A 25,929-nucleotide genomic window follows, 5' to 3' on the forward strand; every position below is an offset into this window, starting at 1 on the left:
TAAAGCTGAATTCAATGGTCACTATATTATTATTTTTTCTCCTTAGAATTCTTAACATCTCTCATTAATGAAGTTCTACCTTATAAGTGCACCAATACTGTATTAGAAATATAAAAATCCAATCCGCCTATGTTAGATGGCGCTGGTATGCTTCCTAGCAGAGTAATAAGACAGATTTATCCAATAGGGCTAACTAACCAAGGACGTGTATAAACCACAGTAAAACAGTTTCCCTGCCCAAACATGTAAATATGAAAAATAAGCGATGTTAAAGGAAGATGAAGATAATTTAATAACAAAGGAAATATCCAGGGTATCGACAATACTATTTCTAAAGCTTTGTGCAATGTTCAGTGACACATTTATAACAAAACAGTCTGTACCTAGGAATAAGCAAACATTGTCATGACTAAATCTTTATTGATAAACCTTGTTATACATAATTTAGTGATAGAAAACATAAAAGAATCCATTTTTCATTATGGTCCATGAGAACAAATCCCTTATCTTCTGAGTAAATAAACTCCATTTAAAGCTTCATATACAAAAACATTTTATAGTGGCACTTTATTGTGAGTGATCCAGTGACTGCCAGCAATTCAAGGGCTTTGGTATTTAAAATAGTAAATTAATTTTGTTATATGCACCAGATAGGTTTGAATGAGTGGGGGAAAAAGGGGGATTCATTGCACACTTTTTATTTTTAAATAACCAATATGGTAGTGTTACTACATTTATTTCCGTCCTTATACCCACAGCTGTTAAGTAACTGTTTTGTGGCAATTGTCTGCAAACTACAGTTACAATGAGCTAAAATACTTAATTTTAAGTGAAATCCATTACAAGAAGCAATGCTGCGGCAAATTGGAAAACGTTAGTAAGACAAGTTAGAAAACGGCAAAAAAACAAATAGCACGTTAGTTGCTGTATACTATAAGGATCATTATGAGAATCAAGAAAATTATCTCCACTCACATAAAACTGAAAAAAAACATTGCTCAATAGTAACAAGTGCATAATCCACAACCAGTGACAGTAAGACTTGTGAATACTTAGCACAAAGTGTGTAAGATATCTATGTCTTAGACAGACAATGCATGCACACTATCAAAACTTGTCGCAATAACAAGAAAACATCCAATTTCATATAACATACTGCAGCTTAAAAGATGATCGCCTCCTCAAGGTTAAACAAAAGTAAAATAATAAAATTACAGTAATATTATTGCCACTATAACATAGAAACTGCAATATCCTTCCTTAAAAATGTGTAGTTTTTTTTTTAGTGGAATGCCATGTGTTAAAAGACCTCACACCTACAGCTAAGTATTGTAATAAATTGATATGCAGATTCATTATATTTCTTCACGTGTAAATGCCAGTGATTTGACCATAGTAGCATGTGGAAAAATGTTTTTTTTCTTTTTTATTCTAAAAAGAAAGCATATTTGGCCCTTTAGTGCAGTGAATTTATCAATTAGTGCAGTGATGGTAAAACCTTTCATAAGTTTTCTACTAAGGGATAAAACTTGACAAAAAGATCATTTGAAAAAGTGAAGACAAAATTTAGCAAACCGTATTAAATTGACACTGAACCCAAAATGTTTCATTTGTGATTCAGATAGAGCATGCAATTTTAAGCAACTTTCCAATTTACTCCTATTATCACATTTTCTTCATTCTCTTGGTATCTTTATTTGAAATGCAAGAATGTAAGTTTAGATGCCGGCCCATTTTTGGTGAACAACCTGGATTGTTCTTGCCGATTGGTGGAAAAATTCATCCACCAATAAAAAAAAAAAATGCTGTCCACAGTTTCGAACCCAAAAAAAAAAAAAGCTTTCATACCTTCTTTTTCAAATAAAGATAGCAAGAGAATGAAGACAAATTGATAATAGGAGTAAATTAGAAAGTTGCTTAAAACTGGATGCTCTATGTGGGTTCAGTGTCCCTTTAATTAAAAAATTACATTGAATCTGCAATTCCAATGTTAAACACAGGATGGTGGTATAATCTGTGCCATGAAAATTTGTGAACTGTACTGCTTAAGAACCTAGGCCTGTACCTTGTGAGCCAAAACAATGGGACATATACATTTATAAAATTGCACTGAGTGCCACTCTTGGTAGGAAATACTACGCTGTACTTGCTAGCACCACGACAATCTGACATTGTAAGGAAGGCAAATGCATTCCATATTTACACAAACATTTTGTGCTTGGTATTCACAAGTTTAGATTAGCAGCTCTAAATGGTGTTTTTTTTTGTCTTCTGCATTCTCAAGGTTTGATAAATACTCAGTTTAATGTAATAACTTCTAATACAGTGACACAAAAGTTTAAAAATATTTATATCATCTAATAATTATTTTATCTGGGGTACACACAGCAAAGATAATTCAAATCACATTTAGTATGGCACCTTCAATTTGTTTTTTCCTCTCCCCCTCACCACTGCATATATATGAAATCGATAAATAACAGCACTTGCCATAGGAGGCATTTGAAGTAAAGCAATTGGTAGACATATCAGAATAACCCAGTTCAGTTGATAAAAATGACACTTTATTCTAGCATCTATATAGTTTAGAAGCAGAAAGGTGTGGCAGAACAGTTTATAATGGTTTACCTATGATAAAGCAACAGCTTCTGCTGGAATGTCTACAAATAATTTTAGGCTGATCCCCACTGGTGCAATTACTCATAAGATAGACTTTAGTTTATTAACAAAACATAACAGGGTAACCATTTCCTTCTGGAATGTTTCATTATTTTTGAAAACTGCAGGCTCCACAACAATGTCCAAATGCAAGATGCGTTAAGGTTTCCCACGTCAAATAGCTAACTTTTGGCATACAAACAAAACAAAAGAGAAAAGGGTATTTCATACTGCCAGCAATTAAAAAAAAAAAAAGAAGAGTCCAGCCCAGCACTTTACTATCATGAGGCATCGTGTTTGAGGATCATCCCATAAATACAAGAACTACAAAAGCCAAACTGTTCATATAATACAAGTAAGTTTAACCTTACAAACACAAGTCTTATATCCAGTCAGTCTGGCACTTCTTTTGTCAACTTGTAGGTGGTGTTGCTACAGAGTCATCTGTGAAAATTCATAACGATTCGTTCCATCCAAAGTATCTTGAATTTCCAACACTAGCTTTACGGTAACAGAGACAAACTCTGTCTTTCAGGCAGTTTTTTCCGACTGTGCATTGAGGGAAGATACCCACTAGACTGCATTTGCAGGTGTACCATTGTGAGTTACTGAGTTAATGTTTGGGCTATTGGCTTGCTGACTGAAGGTCCTGTGGGTGGAAGCTCCCACTTCAAAAACTTCATGAATAGCTTTGCGAAAGCAGTGAAAATTGTAGTCAATTAGACCTGTGCACAGAAAAAAAAAGTAGATTACATAGAAGCATGGTGTAGTCTTTGTAGTTGGTAAACTGCAACGGTCATTCATTGTAGTAAGACAAATGTAATCATTCAGTGTATGTCATATAAAATAAAAATATTATTCATTAGACTCAACAAGTTAACCCAACCCCCCCCCCCCCCCGCCAAAAAAAAATCTGTATATATCTAGCTGATTCTATATAACAATAAAATTGTATGTGCACATGCTTTTTCTTGTCTGTGAGCATCAAATTTTCTTTTTGATTCAGTTACATCACGTTCTTTTGTAGGTGCCCCACTCTTCTGCCACAATACAGGACTGTGAAGGACCTCATATGAGGATGTATATTTTTTTCCCTTGAGACAGAATGATTCAATTATATATTCCCCCAATAAAGTACATACTGTGAAGTTGCTTAAGAGAAGAGACACCATTTGAACAATGGATTTTCTCTATAGAAAATCCTGTCCCCCTCCAGTGTCTCCTTTTTAATTTTTTTTAAACTTTGCAACATCTTTTGAATAGTAAAATTAATTAAATACTTCTGTATCCCTGTGATACTACAAGAGCGTTTCTGAAATCCAGTCCTCAGGACCTTTAACAGGCCAGAAATTCTAGAGCACACGTGAAATAATCAGTTAACCCATCAGCTGATTATGTCACATGCTCTTGTAAAGATACAATGAATAGCTGGCCTTTTACGGGTCTTGAGGACTGGAGTTGGGAAACACTGTACTAGAACAGGATTAATGTATTACAATGATAAAAAAAATAATACTAAGAAGAGTATAAAGGCAATATTAAACCATGGGTCACAACAACAAAATATTAAAAGGACATTAAACACTGATATTGTTGTAATATTTAATGTATAATTATTTGTAGTAAAACAACTTTGCAATATAAATTTTATTCCCTTTTCCTGGAATTTATTTTTGAAAACTGTGGGCTTTCTAATTACTTCAACAATTGGAAATGCAAACTCAAGACTTTGCAAACCTAACACCGGTAAATTCCACACAACCATTGTTTGCAGTCTCCTAACTCAAGTTACAACACAGCAGCACTCATTTCTTTATGGAGACTAAAATGTTACTTATTTAATCAATATTGAAATAACTAATAAATTATAAGCGCATAGAAAACTGCTGCAATCAAAGACTAAGCAACAGTATGCTCACCTTTTCTTTCAAAACTTTCTTCTCTAAGAATACATACAAGTGATAGAAATTTTGTAACTTCTTTTAAATAAAGAACAGTTGTGTTGTTTAGTTTGATGATTGCCATTGATTCCTTATCATAGGCAGTTCCATTACAGTCTGCATGCAAGCTGCAGGAGAATAAAAAAAATAAAAAATTAGTAACTAATGTCAAAGGTAAAAAAAACAAAAACAAAACACATTTAAAGTGATTGCATTTTTTTTTTTTTCTGAAATAATTTTATTGAGGTTTTGCGATAAGGAATAACATACAATGGTAGCCTTGTAACAATAAAGATAGGTGTATCATTATGCAGTAAACATTGTCGTATATAAAACAAAAAATAAAAAGAATCATAAATTAAAAAGAGACATAATGTATAACAACAAATATGCTTCTCAAACCTCCATTTTCTGAATACAATAGCTTAATTGGTTGGTTAGTTGGATGGCCCCTTATGGGCCTTTTAAGCACCAGGAACTGAAAAGGCATATCGTAACCAAATTGGTAGCCACTTATGGGCTTTCAAATAGCCAATAACAATCAGCGGGTAAGCACCGCTCTAAATATGAGTTATTGGACTAGAGTAATATACGTTTAACCAGAGAGGGAAGAGGGATTAGCAATTAACTATAGGATAATCAATGTAATCTGTGGTCCCTAAGGATCTCTGCCACACTTGCAAAACTAAGGGTATATTGCAATGAATGAGGGAAACTGCACACAAATAGATGCATGGTTGTATGGACTGTATACCTATCTTAAGGTCAAGAGCCTCATGTATTAATAAATGTATAAAGGAAGACTGGGCTAAAATTATAGATTAAGGTTGACTAACAAATGCAACTTCCGTGTAGACTATGCTGAGCGTACAAAGAACTATAAACCAACAATGCAGCTCTTTTACAAGACAGACGTGAAGATTAGAGCTATATATTGTTGACAACTACATCTGAAATGTGTATTAGAGGGGATAGTGCCTTATACATTGGCTAAATCACATAGACTTCTAAAGTGTTGAGAAAGGGAGTAGAATTGTGTTGCTTATGCCGGCCATGCTCCATAATCTTGCATACGCAGGGATCAAGATATAGAATTATAGCTAACTATAAATAATCTCAAACATATGGATGAAAATGGAGTGACAAAACTGTATAAGTATTTCAAACCAGAAGATCTTCATTTAAGCAAAAGTAGAAGGTGTCTAATAGCAACACAGCCCTTTTAAATGAGAATGAAAATACAGTTATACCCCGCTCATACAGCGGGTTAGGGACCGGAGCCCCGCTGTAAAGTGAAAACCGCCTTAAAGTGAAACAAGACAGTTTGAGCTTTCTTTTCACTTGCCAGTGTGTTTAAAAACTTGAAAACTTGTTTTAACCAATATAAATTAGTGGTGCAATAGTGCTATGTTTAGTTTAACACTAGCACAGCACAGTATTCAATAAATACTGTACCTGTAAAATAGTGACAATTACTGTAGTAAAATGTGCCAGACTATAGCACTGAGACACAGATTGCACTGTAATGCTGTAAAAAGGGTGAATTGCACATAACAAAATGGTGCCAGTCACTTTTCTCACAATCTCACAATGATTACAGCACTGTTTCAAAATCCTTGGAGGTTGAACTTCAGCTCCACAAAGCGCTGTATTAGCGAAGCGCTGTAAAGTGAGGTATACCTGTAAAGTCTGTTGCATCCAGGCACACAACTATTGACCATAAATACATAAGCCTTAAATCAAATACCTGAGCATTGGGGCGATTTAGAGTCTAAGAGAGCATGGGAAAGCTTGTAAGTTTAGTTCATAGGAATGTGTATACTGTGGTTTCTTATGGTAGAGGAAATACACTGAGTGTATCTTGGCTACTATTGCTGAATGCAGATAAGGGAGAGGAGTTGAGATAGGAGGTGAATGTAAATTCAAAAAGTTTTGGGAGATTTAAATAAGTAAGAAATGTCCCCCCTTAGTAGCTCCCAATCTTTTGTGAACAACAACTCTCTATAGTTTAGTGCTATAACCCTGCTCACAGAATTAAAGACATGAAGTGAAATATAGTACAGCATTCCCTCCAAAAACTAGAATAAATTGTGTGCTAAAGTAAATGCGATATTGAAACAGAGGTGTATACTCTTATATCCAACTAAAGAGTAACTAAATAGATTGTACAAGCTGTAATAGCCCTTTTCTGTGATTTCTGAGTAGAGAGACTCAATGTATAGTTAGCTCTAAAGGTACAGATATTTATGGAACATTAACGTATTTCTTCTGACAGGTTATATATATCCTATATAATAAAACGCCAAGTGTGTTTGTCCGAAGCTGTCATGCGCAGTAGAGACAGCACGAGGACAAACACACCTGGCCTTTGAGAGTCCCTACTCCCTAGCTGATCTGCAGCCGCGGCAGAAGTGGGCGTGGCCATCGTGAAGGGGGCATGGTCATGCGTGGATGTCCGTGAAAGGGGCGTGGCCGGGTGCGCGATAGAGAGGGGGAGAGAGAGACAGCAAAAGAGAGAGGGGGGAGAGAGACAGCAAAAGAGAGAGGGGGGAAGAGGGCGCAAAAGAGGGGGAGAACGCAAAAGGGAGAGGGGGAGAGAGACAGCAAAAGAGAGAGGGGGAGAGAGACAGCAAAAGAGAGAGGGGGAGAGAGACAGCAAAAGAGAGAGGGGGGGGAGAGAGAGCAAAAGAGAGAGGGGGGGAGAGAGAGCAAAAGAGAGGGGGGGGGGAGAGAGCAAAAGAGAGGGGGGGGAGAGAGAGCAAAAGAGAGGGGGGGAGAGAGAGAGAGAGCAAAAGAGAGGGGGGGGAGAGAGAGAGAGAGCAAAAGAGAGAGGGGGAGAGAGAGAGAGCAAAAGAGAGAGGGGGAGAGAGAGAGAGAGCAAAAGAGAGAGGGGGGAGAGAGAGAGCAAAAGAGAGAGGGGGAGAGAGAGAGAGAGCAAAAGAGAGAGGGGGAGAGAGAGAGAGAGCAAAAGAGAGAGGGGGAGAGAGAGAGAGAGCAAAAGAGAGAGGGGGAGAGAGAGAGCAAAAGAGAGAGGGGGAGAGAGAGAGCAAAAGAGAGAGGGGGAGAGAGAGAGAGAGCAAAAGAGAGAGGGGAGAGAGAGAGCAAAAGAGAGAGGGGGAGAGAGAGAGCAAAAGAGAGAGGGGGAGAGAGAGAGCAAAAGAGAGAGGGGGAGAGAGAGAGCAAAAGAGAGATGGGGAGAGAGAGAGCAAAAGAGAGAGGGGGAGAGAGAGAGCAAAAGAGAGAGGGGGAGAGAGAGAGAGCAAAAGAGAGAGGGGGAGAGAGAGAGCAAAAGAGAGAGGGGGAGAGAGAGAGCAAAAGAGAGAGGGGGAGAGAGAGCAAAAGAGAGGGGGGAGAGAGAGAGAGAGCGCGCGCAAGAGAGAGGGGGAAGGACAGAGCGCAAGGGGTGGGACCGCTGTACTGCAAAAAATGGCCCGTGTGAATATATATATAAAACACAAAGTAAGTAGGGTGAATCGAACTAAAAACCAGGACTCTCAATTAAACATCAGCCCAAAAACTGTCTTCCTTGACAGATGGAGAGCTATAAGGAAAAATGAGACAAACCCCATATTTGGGTTTAAATATTACATAGTGTCCAGAATAGTGTGATTGTCCAAAAGAAGACCTTGGTGATAATTCCTCTATCTGAGCAGAGTGAGTAGCAGCCAGTAATTTAACCCCATAGCTAGGTATGACACCAAAGAGTCAACTTTTTCTTACGGCAATCTGCAAAGTATATTGAGACTGTCCACGTTGGGGTAAGTTTACCCAATCCCTCTTCGGGTGTGACTGAACCTGCTACTGATATCAGAAGGGCTCATAATGGAGAATCTGAAAAAAGGGTGCCGTCGAGAGCGCTCCCCGAGGCAAATATGAGCCGCTAGAGATGAAGATTGCAGGTGAGTATAAAAGATCAGTGTCGCATCTGACCCTGCTAGCGAGGGACCCACAGCAAAAACATAATTTATGCTTACCTGATAAATTCCTTTCTTCTGTAGTGTGATCAGTCCACGGGTCATCATTACTTCTGGGATATTACTCCTCCCCAACAGGAAGTGCAAGAGGATTCACCCAGCAGAGCTGCATATAGCTCCTCCCCTCTACGTCACTCCCAGTCATTCGACCAAGGACCAACGAGAAAGGAGAAACCAAGGGTGTAGTGGTGACTGGAGTATAATTTAAAAAATATTTACCTGCCTTAAAAAACAGGGCGGGCCGTGGACTGATCACACTACAGAAGAAAGGAATTTATCAGGTAAGCATAAATTATGTTTTCTTCTGTTAAGTGTGATCAGTCCACGGGTCATCATTACTTCTGGGATACCAATACCAAAGCAAAAGTACACGGATGACGGGAGGGATAGGCAGGCTCTTTATACAGAAGGAACCACTGCCTGAAGAACCTTTCTCCCAAAAATAGCCTCCGAGGAAGCAAAAGTGTCAAATTTGGAAAATTTGGAAAAAGTATGAAGCGAAGACCAAGTTGCAGCCTTGCAAATCTGTTCAACAGAGGCCTCATTCTTAAAGGCCCAAGTGGAAGCCACAGCTCTAGTAGAATGAGCTGTAATTCTTTCAGGAGGCTGCTGTCCAGCAGTCTCATAGGCTAAACGAATTATGCTACGAAGCCAAAAAGAAAGAGAGGTAGCAGAAGCCTTTTGACCTCTTCTCTGACCAGAGTAAACGACAAACAGGGGAGATGTTTGTCGAAATTCCTTAGTTGCCTGTAAGTAAAACTTTAGGGCACGAACTACATCCAGATTGTGCAGAAGACGTTCCTTCTTCGAAGAAGGATTTGGACACAAAGAAGGAACAACAATCTCTTGATTGATATTCCTGTTAGTGACTACCTTAGGTAAGAACCCAGGTTTAGTGCGCAGAACTACCTTATCCGAATGAAAAATCAAATAAGGAGAATCACAATGTAAGGCTGATAACTCAGAGACTCTTCGAGCCGAGGAAATAGCCATTAAAAATAGAACTTTCCAAGATAACAACTTTATATCAATGGAATGGAGGGGTTCAAACGGAACATCCTGTAAAACGTTAAGAACAAGGTTTAAACTCCATGGCGGAGCAACAGTTTTAAACACAGGCTTAATCCTGGCCAAAGCCTGACAAAAAGCCTGAACGTCTGGCACTTCTGACAGACGTTTGTGAAACAGAATGGACAGAGCTGAGATCTGTCCCTTTAATGAACTAGCAGATAAACCCTTTTCTAAACCTTCTTGTAGAAGAGACAATATCCTAGGAATCCTAACCTTACTCCAAGAGTAACCTTTGGATTCACACCAATATAGGTATTTACGCCATATCTTATGGTAAATCTTTCTGGTAACAGGCTTCCTAGCCTGTATTAAGGTGTCAATAACTGACTCAGAAAACCCACGTCTTGATAAAATCAAACGTTCAATTTCCAAGCAGTCAGCTTCAGAGAAGTTAGATTTTGATGTTTGAAAGGACCCTGTATCAGGAGATCCTGTTTCAGAGGTAGAGACCAAGGTGGACAGGATGACATGTCCACCAGGTCTGCATACCAAGTCCTGCGTGGCCATGCAGGTGCTATTAGAATCACTGATGCTCTCTCCTGTTTGATTCTGGCAATCAATCGAGGAAGCATCGGGAAGGGTGGAAACACATAAGCCATCGTGAAGTCCCAAGGTGCTGTCAGGGCATCTATTAGGACTGCTCCTGGATCCCTGGATCTGGACCCGTAACGAGGAAGCTTGGCGTTCTGTCGAGACGCCATGAGATCTATCTCTGGTTTGCCCCAACGTCGAAGTATTTGGGCAAAGACCTCCGGATGAAGTTCCCACTCCCCCGGATGAAAAGTCTGACGACTTAAGAAATCCGCCTCCCAGTTCTCCATTCCCGGGATGTGGATTGCTGACAGGTGGCAAGAGTGAAACTCTGCCCTGCGAATTATCTTTGATACTTCCATCATTGCTAGGGAGCTCCTTGTCCCTCCCTGATGGTTGATGTAAGCTACAGTCGTGATGTTGTCCGACTGAAACCTGATGAACCCCCGAGTTGTCAACTGGGGCCAAGCCAGGAGGGCATTGAGAACTGCTCTCAATTCCAGAATGTTTATTGGCAGGAGACTCTCCTCCTGACTCCATTGTCCCTGAGCCTTCAGAGAATTCCAGACGGCACCCCAACCTAGAAGGCTGGCGTCTGTTGTTATAATTGTCCAGTCTGGTCTGCTGAATGGCATCCCCCTGGACAGATGTGGCCGAGAAAGCCACCATAGAAGAGAATTTCTGGTCTCTTGATCCAGATTCAGAGAAGGGGACAAGTCTGAGTAATCCCCATTCCACTGACTTAGCATGCATAGTTGCAGTGGTCTGAGGTGTAAGCGAGCAAATGGCACTATGTCCATTGCCGCTACCATTAAGCCGATTACCTCCATGCATTGAGCCACTGACGGGTGTTGAATGGAATGAAGGGTGCGGCAAGCACTTTGAAGTCTTGTTAACCTGTCCTCTGTCAGGTAAATCTTCATTTCTACAGAATCTATAAGAGTCCCCAGGAAGGGAACTCTTGTGAGTGGAACGAGTGAACTTTTCTTTTCGTTCACCTTCCATCCATGTGACCTTAGAAAAGCCAGTACTAACTCTGTATGAGACTTGGCAGTTTGAAAGCTTGAAGCTTGTATCAGAATGTCGTCTAGGTACAAAGCTACCGAAATTCCCCGCGGTCTTAGTACCGCCAGAAGAGCACCTAGAACCTTTGTGAAGATTCTTGGAGCTGTAGCCAATCCGAATGGAAGAGCTACAAACTGGTAATGCCTGTCTAGAAAGGCAAACCTTAGATACCGGTAATGATCTTTGTGAATCGGTATGTGAAGGTAAGCATCCTTTAAATCCACTGTGGTCATGTACTGACCTTCTTGGATCATGGGTAAAATTGTCCGAATAGTCTCCATTTTGAATGATGGAACTCTTAGGAATTTGTTTAGGATCTTTAAATCCAGGATTGGTCTGAAAGTTCCCTCTTTTTTGGGAACCACAAACAGATTTGAGTAAAACCCCTGTCCCTGTTCCGACCGTGGAACTGGATGGATTACTCCCATTAACAATAGTTCTTGTATGCAGCGTAGAAACGCTTCTTTCTTTGTTTGGTTTGTTGACAACCTTGACAGATGAAATCTCTCTCTTGGAGGAGAGTATTTGAAGTCCAGAAGGTATCCCTGAGATATTATCTCTAGCGCCCAGGGATCCTGGACATCTCTTGCCCAAGCCTGGGCGAAGAGAGAAAGTCTGCCCCCCACTAGATCCGATCCCGGATCGGGGGCCCTCAATTCATGCTGTTTTAGGGGCAGCAGCAGGTTTCCTGGCCTGCTTGCCCTTGTTCCAGGACTGGTTAGGTCTCCAGCCTTGTCTGTAGCAAGTACCAGATCCTTCTTGTTTTGGAGCAGTGGAAGTTGATGCTGCTCCTGCTTTGAAATTCCGAAAGGAACGAAAATTAGACTGTCTAGCCTTAGATTTGGCTTTGTCTTGAGGCAGGGCGTGGCCCTTACCTCCTGTAATGTCAGCGATAATTTCTTTCAAACCGGGCCCAAATAAGGTCTGTCCCTTGAAAGGTATATTAAGTAATTTGGACTTAGAAGTTACATCAGCTGACCAGGATTTTAGCCACAGTGCTCTACGCGCCTGAATGGCGAATCCGGAATTCTTAGCCGTAAGTTTAGTTAAATGTACTACGGCTTCCGAAATGAATGAATTAGCTAGCTTAAGTATTCTAAGCCTGTCCGAAATGTCGTCCAGCGTAGCTGAACTAAGGTTCTCTTCTAGAGACTCAATCCAGAATGCCGCTGCAGCCGTGACCGGCGCAATGCATGCAAGGGGTTGCAATATAAAACCTTGTTGAACAAACATTTTCTTAAGGTAACCCTCTAACTTTTTATCCATTGGATCTGAAAAGGCACAGCTATCCTCTACCGGGATAGTGGTACGCTTAGCTAAAGTAGAAACTGCTCCCTCCACCTTAGGGACCGTTTGCCATAAGTCCCGTGTGGCAGTGTCTATTGGAAACATCTTTCTAAATATCGGAGGGGGTGAAAACGGCACACCGGGTCTATCCCACTCCTTAGTAATAATTTCAGTTAGTCTCTTAGGTATAGGAAAAACGTCAGTACTTGTTGGTACAGCAAAATATTTATCCAACCTACACATTTTCTCTGGTATTGCAACTGTGTTACAATCATTCAGGGCCGCTAACACCTCCCCTAGTAATACACGGAGGTTTTCCAGCTTAAATTTAAAATTTGAAATATCTGAATCCAATCTGTTTGGATCAGAACCGTCAGCCGCAGAACGAAGCTCTCCGTCCTCATGTTCTGCAAGTTGTGACGCAGTATCTGACATGGCCCTAGCATTATCAGCGCACTCTGTTCTCACCCCAGAGTGATCACGCTTGCCTCTTAGTTCTGGTAATTTAGCCAAAACCTCAGTCATAACAGTAGCCATATCTTGTAATGTTATTTGTAATGGCCGCCCAGATGTACTGGGCGCCACCATATCGCGCACCTCCCGAGCGGGAGATGCAGGTACTGTCACGTGAGGCGAGTTAGTCGGCATAACTCTCCCCTCGTTGTTTGGTGAAATTTGTTCAATTTGTACAGATTGACTTTTATTTAAAGTAGCATCAATACAGTTAGTACATAAATTTCTATTGGGCTCCACCTTGGCGTTGGCACAAATAGTACAGGTCTCATCCTCTGAATCAGACATGTTTAACACACTAGCAAATAAACTTGCAACTTGGAAATATTATTCAAGTAAAACACAATGAAAAAACGTACTGTGCTTTAAGAAGCACTGAAAGATATATAACAGTTGAAATCAATAAACTTTGAAAAACAAAAAACAATTTAGCAAAGGTTTGTTCCCATTAGCAAAGAAAAACTAACCCTGATGGCATATAAAAGTTAAAGAATAAACGTTTTTTATCACAGTCAACTATAATCTCACAGCTCTGTTAGATTACTTCCCTCAAACAAGCTTTGAAGACCCCTGAGTTCTGTAGAGATAAACCGGAACATGCAGGAAAAAACAATGAGCTTCTGACTGAAATTTTTGATGCGTAGCAAAAGCGCCAAAAAAAGGTCCCTCCCCCTCACACACAACAGTGAGAGAGATCAGTAAACTGTCATAATTAGATCAAGCAACTGCCAAGTGGAAAAATAGTGCCCAGACATTTTATTCACCCAGTACCTCAGAAAATGAAAACGATTTTACATTCCAGCAAAAACGTTTAACATAAATTAAGAGTTATTAAAAAACCTGTTGCTTTGCAATTAGGCTAAAGTCTTATATACACAGTGTAATTCCAGTGAAGTACCATTCCCCAGAATACTCAAATGTTAAATATACATACATGATATTATGTCGGTATGGCAGGATTTTCTCATCAATTCCATTGTCAGAAAATAAAAACTGCTACATACCTCTTTGCAGATTAAACTGCCCGCTGTCCCCTGATCTGAAGTTTACCTCTCCTCAGATGGCCGAGAAACAGCAATATGATCTTAACAACTCCGGCTAAAATCATAGTAAAAACTCTGGTAGATTCTTCTTCAAACTCGACCAGAGAAGGAATAACACACTCCGGTGCTATTAAAAAATAACAAACTTTTGATTGAAGAAATAAAACTAAATAAAATCACCATAGTCCTCTCACACATCCTATCTAGTCGTTGTGTGCAAGAGAATGACTGGGAGTGACGTAGAGGGGAGGAGCTATATGCAGCTCTGCTGGGTGAATCCTCTTGCACTTCCTGTTGGGGAGGAGTAATATCCCAGAAGTAATGATGACCCGTGGACTGATCACACTTAACAGAAGAAAATTAGGTCTCCGGTCATCACCGGAGCCCTAGTTAAAACAATACGGCACATCAGGTGTTTGATCACAGCCACCCACGCATGAAGCCGCTTCTCCTCAGGTGTTCTCTCAATCCCTAGAGAGATATTGACAAATGCGTCTTCCAAGCCTCCACTTCTTTGGTACAGGGTATTAACTTCCTGCAGTTCCATGGGCGGTATCTCCCGCGGAGCAGGAGTAAGCAGAGTAGACTCAGCTGAAAGGAGGTCGTGAGCAGTTATGCTGAAAGTAATGTTCAAATGCGATCGCCAATTGTAAATCCATAGACGGCTCCACGTGAGGGCGAATTCTCGTGGCAGACATTAGGTGCTCCAAATTATTATCCATTTTCTGGGCTAGCGCAACCAGGAGGGCCTGTATTTCGTTATGTGATATCACATCCATATTGACAAGTGGTTGTACCCCCTCCTATTAGCAGTGAAATGGCTCTGCTTTACCCAGCAGGGGGGGGGGGGTATGCTGATGGTAGAAGGCAGCCACCGTGCCTGTCCAGACAGCTTAAGAGACGGTTCCTTAATTACAGACTGCACAAAATATATATCATTCGGTTCCAATTGGAAAGTGGATAATTAGTATACCAACTATATAAGGCCTAGAGCTTCTGAGTTTCATGTCTGGACATGGCGGCTGCTAGGACACGCCCCCCGTGATTGTAAATTTTAATGAATAAGTGCCCGGTATCTAAAAATAATTTTAAAAATCAAGGGCACTTTAATTAAACTTTACAATGATGCTTCTTTTGCATTATGGAAAACAGACCGCCGATCCTCCACCCGCAGCTCCTGCTGTAGTTAGCACAGTGGCTTCCTTTAATCATTGCATGCCCTCTTTGGTGTCCATTTTATGGGGCACGCAAGGATTGGAGAAAGACAGATTCCTCATTGATATGCTAATGAAAGCGGGAGAGGAGATGCGGGTGGAGAATCGGCGGTCTGTTTTCCAAAATGCAAAGGTAAGTATTTTTAAAAAGGTTCATTGTAAAGTTAAAAGTGAATGTAAAAGTTGAATGAATGAGTGCCCATTTTTTTAAAAATACTATTAAAAAACAGGGGCATTTTAATTAAACTTTACATTGCAGCGTTTTTTTGGGGGTTTTTTTTTTTAAATACTTACCTTTTTCTTTAGGAAATCCAGAGCTGCTATCTTCCACCCGCAGCTCCTCTGTACTTAGTACCGCAATGACAAAACCAGCTTCCTCCAATCATGGCGTGCACCCCAAGGCATCCAGCTCGTGATGCCGCACAACGATTGTCGGAAGCCGGTTTCGTCATCAATATGCCAAGTACAGCAGGAGAAGCGGGCAGAGGATCGCCAGTCTGGTTTCATAAAGAAAAAAGGTATTTTTAAAAAAACGCTTCAATGTAAATTTTAAGGAATGAAAGTGACCCTGTTTTTAATAGTATTTTTAAAAAATGGGCACTCATTGATTCAAATTTACATTCTCTTTAAAAGAAAACAAGTACAGCTGCAGCACATTCATTTCAGCAGTTTTGTTTTAGAAAATTCTCTACAGTCCATGTTAAATAAAAATATAAAATTATAGCTGATAAATCTTAAAGCATTTAGCAACATTTCAGTATTGCGTGTTTTAGGTCTTGCTTTGAAGGCATTACAAATGGTGGCAGCTGAAAAACAGAATTTATGCTTACCTGATAAATTACTTTCTCCAACGGTGTGTCTGGTCCACGGCGTCATCCTTACTTGTGGGAATATCTCTTCCCCAACAGGAAATGGCAAAGAGTCCCAGCAAAGCTGGCCATATAGTCCCTCCTAGGCTCCGCCCATCCCAGTCATTCAACCGACGGACACGAGGAAAAAAAAAAGGAGAAACTATAGGGTGTCGTGGTGACTGTAGTTAGAGAAAATAATTCATTGGACCTGATTAAAAAACCAGGGCGGGCCGTGGACCGGACACACCGTTGGAGAAAGTAATTTATCAGGTAAGCATAAATTCTGTTTTCTCCAACATTGGTGTGTCCGGTCCACGGCGTCATCCTTACTTGTGGGAACCAATACCAAAGCTTTAGGACACGGATGAAGGGAGGGAGCAAATCAGGTTACCTAAACGGAAGGCACTACGGCTTGCAAAACCTTTCACCCAAAAATAGCCTCCGAAGAAGCAAAAGTATCAAATTTGTAAAATTTGGCAAAAGTGTGCAGTGAAGACCAAGTCCCTGCCTTACATATCTGATCAACAGAAGCCTCGTTCTTGAAGGCCCATGTGGAAGCTACAGCCCTAGTGGAGTGAGCTGTGATTCTTTCAGGAGGCTGCCGTCCGGCAGTCTCATAAGCCAATCGGATGATGCTTTTAAGCCAAAAGGAAAGAGAGAGGTAGAAGTTGCTTTTTGACCTCTCCTTTTACCAGAATAGACGACAAACAGAGAAGAACTTTGTCTGAACTCTTTTGTAGCTTCTAAGTAGAATTTTAGAGCACGGACTACATCTAAGTTGTGTAGCAAACGTTCCTTCTTTGAAACTGGATTCGGACACAAAGAAGGTACAACTATCTCCTGATTAATATTTTTGTTGGAAACAACCTTTGGTAGAAAACCAGGCTTAGTACGCAAAACAACCTTATCTGAATGGAACACCAGATAGGGTGGAGTACACTGTAGAGCGGATAACTCAGAAACTCTTATAGCAGAAGAAATAGCAACCAAAAATAAAACTTTCCAAGATAACAACTTAATATCTATGGAATGTAAAGGTTCAAACGGAACCCCTTGAAGAACTGAAAGAACTAGATTTAAACTCCAGGGAGGAGTCAAAGGTCTGTAAACAGGCTTGATCCTAACCAAAGCCTGAACAAATGCTTGAACATCTGGCACAACTGCCAGTCGTTTGTGTAGTAGGACAGATAAAGCAGAGATCTGTCCCTTTAGAGAACTCGCAGATAATCCTTTATCCAAACCTTCTTGTAGAAAGGAAAGAATCCTAGGAATCTTTATCTTATCCCATGGGAATCCCTTGGATTCACACCAGCAGATATATCTTTTCCATATTTTATGGTAAATCTTTCTAGTTACCGGTTTTCTGGCTTGAACCAGAGTATCTATCGGAATCTGAAAACCCACGCTTTGATAGAATCAAGCGTTCAATCTCCAAGCCGTCAGCTGGAGGGAGACCAGATTTGGATGTTCGAATGGACCCTGAACAAGAAGGTCCTGTCTCAAAGGTAGCTTCCATGGTGGAACCGATGACATATTCACCAGGTCTGCATACCAAGTCCTGCGTGGCCACGCAGGAGCTATCAAGATCACCGAGGCCCTCTCCTGTTTGATCCTGGCTACCAGCCTGGGGATGAGAGGAAACGGTGGAAACACATACGCTAGGTTGAAGGTCCAAGGCGCTACTAGTGCATCCACTAGAGTCGCCTTGGGATCCCTGGATCTGGACCCGTAGCAAGGAACCTTGAAGTTCTGACGAGACGCCATCAGATCCACATCTGGAATGCCCCATAGTTGCGTCAACTGGGCAAAGATCTCCGGGTGGAGTTCCCACTCCCCCGGATGGAATGTCTGACGACTCAAATAATCCGCTTCCCAGTTTTCCACACCTGGAATGTGGATCGCAGATAGGTGGCAGGAGTGATTCTCCGCCCATTGTATTATTTTGGTCACTTCTTTCATCGCCAGGGAACTCCTTGTTCCCCCCTGATGATTGAGATACGCAACAGTCGTCATGTTGTCTGATTGGAATCTTATGAATCTGGCCTTTGCTAGTTGAGGCCAAGCCCTGAGAGCATTGAATATCGCTCTTAGTTCCAGAATGTTTATCGGGAGAAGAGACTCTTCCCGAGACCACAGTCCCTGAGCTTTCAGGGATTCCCAGACCACGCCCCAGCCCACTAGGCTGGCGTCGGTCGTGACAATGACCCACTCTGGACTGCGGAAGCTCATTCCCTGGAATAGGTGATCCTGAGTTAGCCACCAACGGAGTGAGTCTCTGGTCTTCTGATCTACTTGAATCACTGGAGACAAGTCTGTATAGTCCCCATTCCACTGTTTCAGCATGCACAGTTGTAATGGTCTTAGATGAATTCGCGCAAAAGGAACTATGTCCATTGCTGCAACCATCAATCCTACTACTTCCATGCACTGAGCTACGGAAGGACGAGGAATAGAATGAAGAACTTGACAAGCGTTTAGAAGTTTTGACTTTCTGACTTCTGTCAAGAAAATCCTCATTTCTAAGGAATCTATTATTGTTCCCAAGAAGGGAACTCTTGTCGACGGAGACAGGGAACTTTTTTCTATGTTCACCTTCCATCCGTGAGATCTGAGAAAGGCCAGAACGATGTCTGAGTGAGCCTTTGCCTTTGAAAGAGACGCTTGTACTAGAATGTCGTCCAAGTACGGTACTACTGCAATGCCCCTTGGTCTTAGAACCGCTAGAAGGGATCCGAGTACCTTTGTGAAAATCCTTGGAGCAGTGGCTAACCCGAATGGGAGGGCCACAAACTGGTAATGTTAGTCCAGAAAGGTGAACCTTAGGAACTGATGATGTTCTTTGTGGATAGGAATATGTAGATACGCATCCTTTAGATCCACGGTAGTCATAAATTGACCTTCCTGAATTGTGGGTAGAATCGTTCGAATGGTTTCCATCTTGAACGATGGTACTCTGAGAAATTTGTTTAGGATCTTTAAATCCAGGATTGGTCTGAAAGTTCCCTCTTTTTTGGGAACTACAAACAGATTTGAGTAAAATCCCATTCCTTGTTCCGCCGTTGGAACTGGGTGTATCACTCCCATCTTTAACAGGTCTTCTACACAATGTAAGAATGCCTGTCTCTTTATTTGGTTTGAGGATAAGTGAGACATGTGGAACCTTCCCCTTGGGGGTAGTTCCTTGAATTCCAGAAGATAACCCTGAGAAACTATTTCTAGCGTCCAGGGATCCTGAACATCTCTTGCCCAAGCCTGAGCAAAGAGAGAGAGAGAGAGAGAGAGAGTCTGCCCCCCACTAGATCTGGTCCCGGATCGGGGGCTACTCCTTCATGCTGTTTTGTTAGCAGCGGCAGGCTTCTTGGCCTGCTTACCCTTGTTCCAGCCTTGCATCGGCCTATCTTGTGGGAGGGCGTGGCCCTTTCCCCCAGCGATGTCTGAGATAATCTCTTTCAATTCTGGCCCAAAGAGAGTTTTACCCTTGAAGGGGATATTAAGCAATTTTGTCTTGGATGATACATCCGCTGACCAAGACTTTAGCCAAAGCGCTCTGCGCGCCACAATTGCAAACCCTGAATTTTTCGCTGCTAATCTAGTTATTTGCAAAGCGGCATCTAAAATAAAAGAGTTAGCCAACTTAAGTGCGTGAACTCTGTCCATAACCTCCTCATATGGAGTCTCTCTACTGAGCGACTTTTCTAGTTCCTCGAACCAGAACCACGCTGCTGTAGTGACAGGAACAATGCACAAAATGGGTTGAAGAAGGTAACCTTGCTGTACAAAAATCTTTTTAAGCAAACCCTCCAATTTTTTATCCATAGGATCTTTGAAAGCACAATTATCCTCGATAGGAATAGTAGTGCGTTTGTTTAGAGTAGAAACTGCCCCCTCGACCTTAGGGACTGTCTGCCATAAGTCCTTTCTGGGGTCGACCATAGGAAATAATTTCTTAAATATAGGAGGGGGAACAAAAGGTATGCCGGGCTTCTCCCATTCCTTATTCACTATGTCCGCCACCCGCTTGGGTATAGGAAAAGCGTCGGGGTGCACCAGAACCTCTAGGAACTTGTCCATCTTGCATAATTTTTCTGGAATGACCAGGTTGTCACAATCATCCAGAGTAGATAACACCTCCTTAAGCAGTGAACAGAGATGTTCTAATTTAAATTTAAATGTCACAACATCAGGTTCAGCCTGTTGGGAAATTTTTCCTGAATCTGAAATTTCCCCATCTGACAAAACCTCCCTCATGGCCCCTTCAGATTGGTGTGAGGGTATGACAGAACAATTATCATCAGCGCCCTCCTGCTCTTCAGTGTTTAAAACAGAGCAAATCACGCTCTCTCTGATATGCAGGCATTTTGGATAAAATATTTGCTATGGAGTTATCCATTACAGCCGTCAATTGTTGCATGGTAATAAGCATTGGCGCGCTAGAAGTACTAGGGGCCTCCTGCGTGGGCAAAACTGGTGTAGACACAGAAGGAGATGATGTCGAACCATGTCTCCTCCCTTCATCTGATGAATCATCTTGGGCAACTTCATTATCTGTGACAGTACTGTCCTTACTTTGTTTGGACGCTTTGGCACAATTATCACATAATTTAGAAGGGGGAGACACATTGACTTTCATACATATAGAACATAGCTTATCTGAAGGCACAGACATGTTAAACAGGCTTAAACTTGTCAGTAAAACACAAAAAAAACGTTTTAAAACAAAACCGTTACTGTCTCTTTAAATTTTAAACAGAGCACACTTTATTACTGAATATGTGAAAAAATATGAAGGAATTGTTCAAAATTTACCAAATTTTCACCACAGTGTCTTAAAGCATTAAAAGTATTGCACACCAATTTTCAGAGCTTTAACCCTTAAAATAACGAAACCGGTTACAGTTTTAACCCCTCTACAGTCCCAGCTACAGCCTTTGCTGCGACTCTACCAAGCCCAGAGGGGAATACGATACCAAATGACGCCTTCTAGGAACTTTTCCAACTATTTTCGGGTCCTCACACATGCATCTGCATGTCTTGCTCTCAAAAACAACTGTGCAGTAATGGCGCGAAAATGAGGCTCAGCCTACAACTGGGAAGGCCCTTCCTGACTGGAAAAGGTGTCTAACATAGTGCCTGACGTAGTTTATAAGTGTGAAATACCAGCATAAACATGTATAAAATGCCCAAATAAAGCAATCGATTTTGCCCATAAAAGTGTCTACCAGTTTTATAGCCCATATTAAGCCCTTTATTCTGCTTGAGACTAAGAAAATGGCTTACCGGTCCCCATGAGGGGAAATGACAGCCTTCCAGCATTACACAGTCTTGTTAGAAATATGGCTAGTCATACCTTAAGCAGAAAAGTCTGCTAACTGTTTCCCCCAACTGAAGTTACTTCATCTCAACAGTCCTATGTGGAAACAGCAAAGGATTTTAGTTACTGTCTGCTAAAATCATCTTCCTCTCACAAACAGAATACTTCATCTTTTTCTGTTTCAGAGTAAATAGTACATACCAGCACTATTCTAAAATAACAAACTCTTGATAGTAGAATAAAAAACTACAACTAAACACCACATACTCTTAACCATCTCCGTGGAGATGTTGCCTGTGCAACGGCAAAGAGAATGACTGGGGTGGGCGGAGCCTAGGAGGGACTATATGGCCAGCTTTGCTGGGACTCTTTGCCATTTCCTGTTGGGGAAGAGATATTCCCACAAGGATGACGCCGTGGACCGGACACACCAATGTTGGAGAAATAGCATTATGTGCATATAGCAGTCTCAATGAGCAGCATCTTTACTTGAAAACATGTAGCAACTATTTGTATACAATAAATGTCTTTCATTTGTAAGCGAACAAACTTACCTATAAATGCAAGATACGTCAATGACCACGTCTATCATATCACAGCAAAGCTCATATGACTGCATGTCTACAGGGGAACTGTCTGTGGCTATGTAGATTTTGCTAACAACATCAAATAAAAAAGCCTTTTCAATTCCTGAATTCTAAAAAAGGAGGAAAAAAATAGAAAGAAATGACCAATGTTTTAAAAAAAGATTAAAAAAGGATAGCAAAGTCAAAATTATACTTGAATGATTCAGATAGAGCATGTTATTTTAAGACACTTTTAAATTCACTTCTATTTTAAAAATGTACTTGGTATCAGTTGTTGAAAAATAATATGTACATTTCCTACTCTAGTTGGAACTAGCTGGAGATTGGTGCCTGCACACATTTGTCTCTTGTGGTTGGCTGACTAGATGTTTTCAGCTAGCGCCAAGAAGTGCATTGCTGCTCCTTTAGCAAAGGTTATCAAGGGACAGTCTAGTCCAAAATAAACTTTCAGGATTCTAATAGAGAATGTAATTTTAAACAATTTTCCAATTTACTTTTATCACCAATTTTGCTTTGTTCTCTTGGTATTGTTAGTTGAAAGCTAAACCTAGGAGGTTCATATGCTAATTTCTAAGCCCTTGAAGGTCGCCTCTTCTCTCAGGGCATTTTGACAGTTTTTCACCACTAGAGGGTGTTAGTTCATGTGTGTCATATAGATAACACTGTGCTCACGCACGTGGAGTTCCAGTGAGCCAGCTCTGATTGGCTAAAATGGATGTCTGTCAAAAGAACTGAAATAAGGGGGCAGTTTGCAGAGGCATAGATACAAGGTAATCACAGAGGTAAAAAAACAAAATTTATGCTTACCTGATAAATTCCTTTCTCCTGTAGTGTGGTCAGTCCACGGGTCATCATTACTTCTGGGATATTAACTCCTCCCCAACAGGAAGTGCAAGAGGATTCACCCAGCAGAGCTGCTATATAGCTCCTCCCCTCTACGTCACACCCAGTCATTCGACCAAGAACCAACGAGAAAGGAGAAGCCAAAGGGTGCAGTGGTGACTGGAGTATAATTTAAAAAATGTTAGGCCTGCCATAAAAAACAGGGCGGGCCGTGGACTGACCACACTACAGGAGAAAGGAATTTATCAGGTAAGCATAAATTTTGTTTTCTCCTGTTAAGTGTGGTCAGTCCACGGGTCATCATTACTTCTGGGATACCAATACCAAAGCTAAAGTACACGGATGACGGGAGGGACAGGCAGGCTCTTTATACGGAAGGAACCACTGCCTGAAGAACCTTTCTCCCAAAAACAGCCTCCGAAGAAGCAAAAGTGTCAAATTTGTAAAATTTGGAAAAAGTATGAAGAGAAGATCAAGTTGCAGCCTTGCAAATCTGTTCAACAGAAGCCTCATTCTTAAAGGCCCAAGTGGAAGCCACAGCTCTAGTAGAATGAGCTGTAATTCTTTCAGGAGGCTGCTGTCCAGCAGTCTCATAGGCTAACCGTATTATGCTACGAAGCCAAAAAGAGAGAGAGGTAGCTGAAGCTTTTTGACCTCTCCTCTGACCAGAATAAACGACAAACAGGGAAGACGTTTGTCGAAAATCCTTAGTTGCCTGTAGATAAAATTTCAGGGCACGGACTACATCTAGATTGTGTAGAAGACGTTCCTTCTTCGAAGAAGGATTAGGACACAAAGATGGAACAACAATCTCTTGATTGATATTCCTGTTAGTGACCACCTTAGGTAAGAACCCAGGTTTAGTACGCAGAACTACCTTGTCTGAATGAAAAATCAGATAAGGAGAATCACAATGTAAGGCAGATAACTCAGAGACTCTTCGAGCCGAGGAAATAGCCATTAAAAACAGAACTTTTCAAGATAACAGCTTGATATCAATGGAATGAAGGGGTTCAAACGGAACACCCTGTAAAACATTAAGAACTAAGTTCAAACTCCATGGTGGAGCAACAGTTTTAAACACAGGCTTGATCCTAGCTAAAGCCTGACAAAAAGCTTGAACGTCCGGAACTTCTGACAGACGTTTGTGTAAAAGAATGGACAGAGCTGAAATCTGTCCCTTTAAGGAACTAGCGGATAAACCCTTTTCTAAACCTTCTTGTAGAAAAGACAATATCCTAGGAATCCTAACCTTACTCCATGAGTAACTCTTGGATTCGCACCAATATAAGTATTTACGCCATATTTTATGGTAAATCTTTCTGGTAACAGGCTTCCTAGCCTGTATTAAGGTATCAATAACTGACTCAGAAAAACCACGTTTTGATAAAATCAAGCGTTCAATTTCCAAGCAGTCAGCTTCAGAGAAATTAGATTTTGATGTTTGAAGGGACCCTGGATCAGAAGGTCCTGTTTCAGAGGTAGAGACCAAGGTGGACAGGATGACATGTCCACTAGATCTGCATACCAAGTCCTGCGTGGCCATGCAGGCGCTATTAGAATCACTGATGCTCTCTCCTGTTTGATTCTGGCAATCAGTCGAGGAAGCATCGGGAAGGGTGGAAACACATAAGCCATCCCGAAGGTCCAAGGTGCTGTCAAAGCATCTATCAGAACCGCTCCCGGATCCCTGGATCTGGACCCGTAACGAGGAAGCTTGGCGTTCTGTCGAGACGCCATGAGATCTATCTCTGGTTTGCCCCAACGTCGAAGTATTTGGGCAAAGACCTCCGGGTGAAGTTCCCACTCCCCCGGATGAAAAGTCTGACGACTTAGGAAATCCGCCTCCCAGTTCTCCACTCCCGGGATGTGGATTGCTGACAGGTGGCAAGAGTGAGACTCTGCCCAGCGAATTATCTTTGATACTTCCATCATTGCTAGGGAGCTTCTTGTCCCTCCCTGATGGTTGATGTAAGCTACAGTCGTGATGTTGTCCGACTGAAACCTGATGAACCCCCGAGTTGTTAACTGGGGCCAAGCCAGAAGGGCATTGAAAACTGCTCTCAATTCCAGAATGTTTATTGGCAGGAGACTCTCCTCCTGATTCCATTGTCCCTGACCTTTCAGAGAATTCCAGACAGCGCCCCAACCTAGTAGGCTGGCGTCTGTTGTTACAATTGTCCAGTCTGGCCTGCTGAATGGCATCCCCCTGGACAGGTGTGGCCGAGAAAGCCACCATAGAAGAGAATTTCTGGTCTCTTGATCCAGATTCAGAGTAGGGGACAAGTCTGAGTAATCCCCATTCCACTGACTTAGCATGCACAATTGCAGCGGTCTGAGATGTAGGCGTGCAAAGGGTACTATGTCCATTGCCGCTACCATTAAACAGATCACCTCCATGCATTGAGCTACTGACGGGTGTTGAATGGAATGAAGGACACGGCATGCATTTTGAAGCTTTGTTAACCTGTCTTCTGTCAGGTAAATCTTCATTTCTACAGAATCTATAAGAGTCCCCAAGAAGGGAACTCTTGTGAGTGGAAAGAGAGAACTCTTCTTTTCGTTCACCTTCCATCCATGCGACCTTAGAAATGCCAGTACTAACTCTGTATGAGACTTGGCAGTTTGAAAGCTTGAAGCTTGTATCAGAATGTCGTCTAGGTACGGAGCTACCGAAATTCCTCGCGGTCTTAGTACCGCCAGAAGAGCACCCAGAACCTTTGTGAAGATTCTTGGAGCCGTAGCCAATCCGAATGGAAGAGCTACAAACTGGTAATGCCTGTCTAGGAAGGCAAACCTTAGATACCGGTAATGATCTTTGTGAATCGGTATGTGAAGGTAAGCATCCTTTAAATCCACTGTGGTCATGTACTGACCCTTTTGGATCATGGGTAAGATTGTCCGAATAGTTTCCATTTTGAACGATGGAACTCTTAGGAATTTGTTTAGGATCTTTAAATCCAAGATTGGCCTGAAAGTTCCCTCTTTTTTGGGAACCACAAACAGATTTGAGTAAAACCCTTGTCCTTGTTCCGACCGCG

At 41.6% G+C, this 25,929-nt stretch overlaps 1 protein-coding gene across 1 annotated transcript in view; it reads right to left on the reverse strand.

The window, feature by feature from the left end:
* Window positions 1–400: 400 nt before the first annotated feature.
* RRAGC (Ras related GTP binding C) overlaps window positions 401–25,929 on the reverse strand; it is a 69,011-nt gene continuing 43,482 nt past the window's right edge. Inside the window, exons 5-7 of the mRNA XM_053707170.1 lie at window positions 22,013–22,155; window positions 4,578–4,726; window positions 401–3,383 (exon numbers count right to left, since the gene is read on the reverse strand). Coding sequence (XP_053563145.1) covers window positions 3,232–3,383; window positions 4,578–4,726; window positions 22,013–22,155 — 444 coding nt within the window. The 3' untranslated portion in view covers window positions 401–3,231. The remainder of the gene's footprint in view (window positions 3,384–4,577; window positions 4,727–22,012; window positions 22,156–25,929) is intronic.

This window comes from Bombina bombina, chromosome 3 (assembly GCF_027579735.1).
Source record: "Bombina bombina isolate aBomBom1 chromosome 3, aBomBom1.pri, whole genome shotgun sequence".
Classification (NCBI taxonomy): domain Eukaryota; kingdom Metazoa; phylum Chordata; class Amphibia; order Anura; family Bombinatoridae; genus Bombina; species Bombina bombina.